This window comes from Octopus bimaculoides, chromosome Z (genome assembly GCF_046866305.1).
Source record: "Octopus bimaculoides isolate indiv1 chromosome Z, ASM4686630v1, whole genome shotgun sequence".
NCBI classification, from domain to species: Eukaryota; Metazoa; Mollusca; class Cephalopoda; order Octopoda; family Octopodidae; genus Octopus; species Octopus bimaculoides.
The window spans coordinates 34,232,012-34,236,469 of record NC_142944.1 but is presented as its reverse complement, the minus strand read 5'-3'; the positions used below and the strand labels follow the sequence as shown (position 1 = coordinate 34,236,469).

The 4,458-nt window shown below is 39.8% G+C and overlaps 1 protein-coding gene across 1 annotated transcript in view; it reads left to right on the top strand.

Annotated features, from left to right (window-relative positions):
* Positions 1-1,480, top strand: part of LOC149132208 (uncharacterized) — a 2,433-nt gene extending 953 nt beyond the window's left edge. Inside the window, exons 2-4 of the mRNA XM_089365330.1 lie at positions 1-82; positions 169-418; positions 924-1,480. The exon at positions 1-82 is cut by the window's left edge and continues 26 nt beyond it. Coding sequence (XP_089221456.1) covers positions 1-82; positions 169-418; positions 924-1,480 — 889 coding nt within the window. The remainder of the gene's footprint in view (positions 83-168; positions 419-923) is intronic.
* Positions 1,481-4,458: the final 2,978 nt, after the last annotated feature.

The window sequence follows — 4,458 nt, the reverse complement described above, 5'->3', positions numbered from 1 at the left end:
GGCTCGTTCTGTTTTTGAACATATACTTCAACTCGACCTTATTTACCCTTCCACCAGCTCTTGGGCATCTCCTCTACATTTGGTAAGGAAAGGGGATTCAGACTTTCACCCGGTAGGTGATTACAGATGTTTAAATGCGGTCACTGTTCCTGATCGCTATACTATAAGGAATCTCCAGGAGTTTTCTTCGAACTTGCATGGTTGTACCTCATCTGGGATTATCATCAGATTCCAATGAACCCTGACGATATACCCAAAACTGCCGTTACCACCCCCTTTGGAAGTTTCGAGTTCCTGTTTATGAGCTTTGGTTTGCAGAATGCAACAAGCACATTCCAGAGGTTTATCGATGAAGTTGTTCATGGACTTGATTTTGTGTTCGCTTACGTCGATGATTTGCTCATAGCTAGTGACACGCGTGAAAATCATCTCCAACATTTATCTCAACTTTTTCAGTGTCTTTGCACCTACAATGTGCGAATCAACCCCGATAAGTGTGTTTTTGGGAAGTCCTCTCTGGAATTTCTGGGGCATTATATCGACTCGAATGGTATCAGACCTCTCTCTTCCAAAGGCAATGCAATTCAACACACCTCACCTCCCACTTCTCTATGCGAACTACATTATTTCTTGGGAATTATCAACTTTTTCAGGAGGTTCATACATAAATGTGCAGACAAGTTACTTCCATTGACTCAACTACTGAAAGCAAATATAAAAAGAGATGTTCCTATCACTCTATCTGCCAAGGCATTATCTTCTTTTGAGTCAATTAAGAAGGAAATAGTTTCTGTTTCTTTGCTCCTGATGCTCATCTCTCTTTAACAGTTGATGCATCAGATTCTGCTGTTGGTGCTGTTTTGCAACATACTGTCATAAATCAAACTCGGCCTTTGGCATTTTTTCTCATCAATTAAAACCAGCTGAACGTCGTTACAGTACGTTTGATTGTGAACTCTTAGCAATCTACCTGTCAATTCGTCACTTTCAACATCAACTCGAGGGTCGGGATTTTGTGATTTATACTGATCACAAGCCTCTTACGTTTGCTCTGTCATCCAAATCGGACAGACACTCGCCTCGTGCTTTTCGTCACCTGGACTACATTTCCCAGTTCACAAGTGACATTCGGCATATACCTGGAACAGAGAACATACCTGCTGATGCACTCTCTCATCTCCCTGTATGTTCTCTTTCAACTCCTGCTGCAATTGATTTAACTCCCATTGTGCAGGATCAGCCAGCTCTGGACACATTGGATCTAACTTCCACCAAGTTGTCCTGTTGTAAGTTTGCCTATCTTCCACTTCCATCTGCTGAAGGCACAATCCTTTGTGACACAGATACTGGTTCTCCCAGACCGATTGTACCTGCAACACACCAGCATTCTGTTTTTGATGCCTTGCATTCACTGTCACATCCTGGCATCACTGCCTCAGTGAAGCTTATTACGGCTCTGTTTTTCTGTCCTAATATGTAACGTATGATCACTAGTTGAACTAGTTTATTTCACTTGTGGCTGGGTTCTCATCATTCTACTGAACAAGAAAATTTTTTTTTTTCACTCTTGTCCAGTGAATTAATGGATATTTTGTGCCTGTAATATAGAACAATGATAAACACTTAGCTGAGTTTGTAATACCAATTCAGGTCTAGGCTGGGTCATTTCACAATTTATTTCTCTTCCTCTTCTCCTCCCCCACCTAACTTGTTGAATCTGGGACAAGTGTCACTGCTCATAACTTTTGCGAGTGTTCCAAAGCTGTGGCAAAATCTAACTACAGTGTACTTGATAGCTTGCAGGGTGGTGATTTTCTCCCTACAAGCTGAGTCAATTTGACTTGTGCACAGTACATGACATGAAACCAAAATAATTGCTGGAAGAGAGATTGTGCCAATAGTTATGGATAATTTAAAACATTGATATGTGAATAATAGTTTAAAAACAGGGTTCTGAGAGTGAAGAGAGAGTGAAGAGAGAGTGAGAGAGAAAGAGATAGTATGTATGAGAGATGCAGTGGATGGATTGCATTAGTCAATCTATAGAGGTCAGCCTTTAGTCACACACAGCTTTGACCACATAAGGTGTCATACTGAAGCCACCTGGAAAATCATGTTAAGAAAGCAAATGTCAGTGGAATAGTTGGCTCCATACATGTAAATTCGTGGAGGTGCAGTGGTTAGGGCAGTGGACTCGCGGTCATAGGATCGCGGTTTCAATTCCCAGACCGGGCGTTGTGAGTGTTTATTGAGCGAAAACACCTAAAGCTCCACGAGGCTCCGGCAGGGGATGGTGGCGAACTCTGCTGTACTCTTTCACCACAACTTTCTCTCACTCTTACTTTCTGTTTCTGTTGTGCCTGTAATTCAAAGGGTCAGCCTTGTCACACTGTGTCACGCTGAATATCCCCGAGAACTACGTTAAGGGTACACGTGTCTGTGGAGTGCTCAGCCACTTGCACGTTAATTTCATGAGCAGGCTATTCCACTGATTGGATCAACTGGAACCCTCGACGTCGTAAGTGACGGAGTGCCAACAACAACATGTAAATTCAATGAGTTAAGGAAACTGTGTCAAAGGTTGCCAGATGGGTTGTAATGGTAATTCAAAGAGCCATCCTCATCGCACACTTTGCTGTGTTGAATTCCAGCAGGAGAATTGTATTAAGGGTACATGTGCTTGAAGAGTGCTCAACCACTTATGATGAATAAATTCAATGAACAGGATGTCACTCAAAGAACTGGTATTTTTTTCTCATCAAATCCAATGCCAACGCCAAAGCCCTTCAATCTCGGCTAAAGAGGATAATCATTCTCAGAAATAAGCAAACAAATAAATAAACATTTAACCGTTCACACTTTTCTTAGAATTCACACCATAAACACACAAACACACACATACATACACAGTCTCACACGCACATATGTTCACTCTTGCACACTTACTCACAGAATCTGTACAATGCCACAAAAGCTTGCACACACAAACACACACACATGCACATGCACACACGTACACGTGCACACACACAAACACACACACACGTTCTTTTTCACGCACTTATTCATAAAATCCACATCTTGTGCACACTTCCTTTCTCACATTCTCACTCAAATCCCCATGAAATATTGATATAGAATCTGGAAACTAGAAAACAGACTGATCTGGAGTAGTGAAGACATATGATTGATGAGGTTGCAAGTGGCAGTGAAAGGACTCTGATAATCCAAGCTGATTGATTGCTGAATTGACTGAATGATTAATTAGTTAATTAGTTAAACAGTTAACTAGAAGTGAAATAGAACCAGCGCATGTGTTTATTATTGGCATAATGACGATAAGCTGACAAAATCATTAACATGTCGGGCAAAATTGTTGGCAGCATTTCACCTGTTTTTACGTTCTGAGTTCAAAATCTGCTGAGGTTAACTTTGCCTTTCATCCTTTCAGGGTCGTTAAAATAAGTACCAGTTGAATACTGAGGTCGATGTAATCAGCTTATTCTTGCCCCATGAAATTGCTGGCCTTGGGCCAAAATTATCATTCTTCTTCTTCTTCTTATTATTATTATTATTATTATTATTATTCTTATTCTTATTCTTCCTCTTCTTCTTCTTCTTCTTCTTATTCTTCTTCTTATTATTGTTATTCTTCCTCTTCTTCTTCTTCTTCTTCTTCTTCTTCCTCCTCTCCTCCTCCTCCCCCTCCTCCCCCTCCCCTCCCCTCCCCTCCCCTCCCCCCCCCTCCTCCTCCTCCTCCTCCTCCTCCTCCTTCTTCTTCTTCTTCTTCTTCTTCTTCTTCTTAGTTGTTAGGTAGTATGACATCTTGTTTGTATTTGTCAGCTTCCTTAAATACTGAAAACAGTTTTTTGTTTTGTTCATGTTTTGTGGCTATTTGTATTAGTTTTCCTTGCTTCTGAAGTATGTATTTTTGCAGTCCTAAAGTGGTTATTTTATAATAGTTTTCCAGCTGTATAAGGCCTCTACCACCTTCTGTATGTTGTATATATAGACTTTGTTTGTCAGATTTTGAGTGGTGCATCCTAGATCCTGTCATTATTTTTCTTGTTTTCCTGTCTATTTTGGTTAGTTCATTTAGTGTCCAGTTAAGGATATTGTAGCCGTAACTTATAACTGGGACAGCTAGAGTGTTAATACCTATTATTTTGTTTTTTTGCATTGAGCTCTGTTTTCAGTATTGATCTAACTCGTCTATAGTATTCTTTCTTTATTTTCTCTTTCATTTATATGTGTTGTATCGTATCTAGTTCATTGATTCCTAAAATATTTGTCTATTTGGCTTTAATCTAATTTTCTTATTTCATTTGCTTTATCTAGTGTGATATTGCTACTCTTAACTAGTTTTCCTCTTTTCAAGGTTGCCTTGGCACATTTTTTTAAACCAAATTTCATATTTATTTCTTTGGTAAATCCATGTACTGTCTGTAGTAGTGTTTT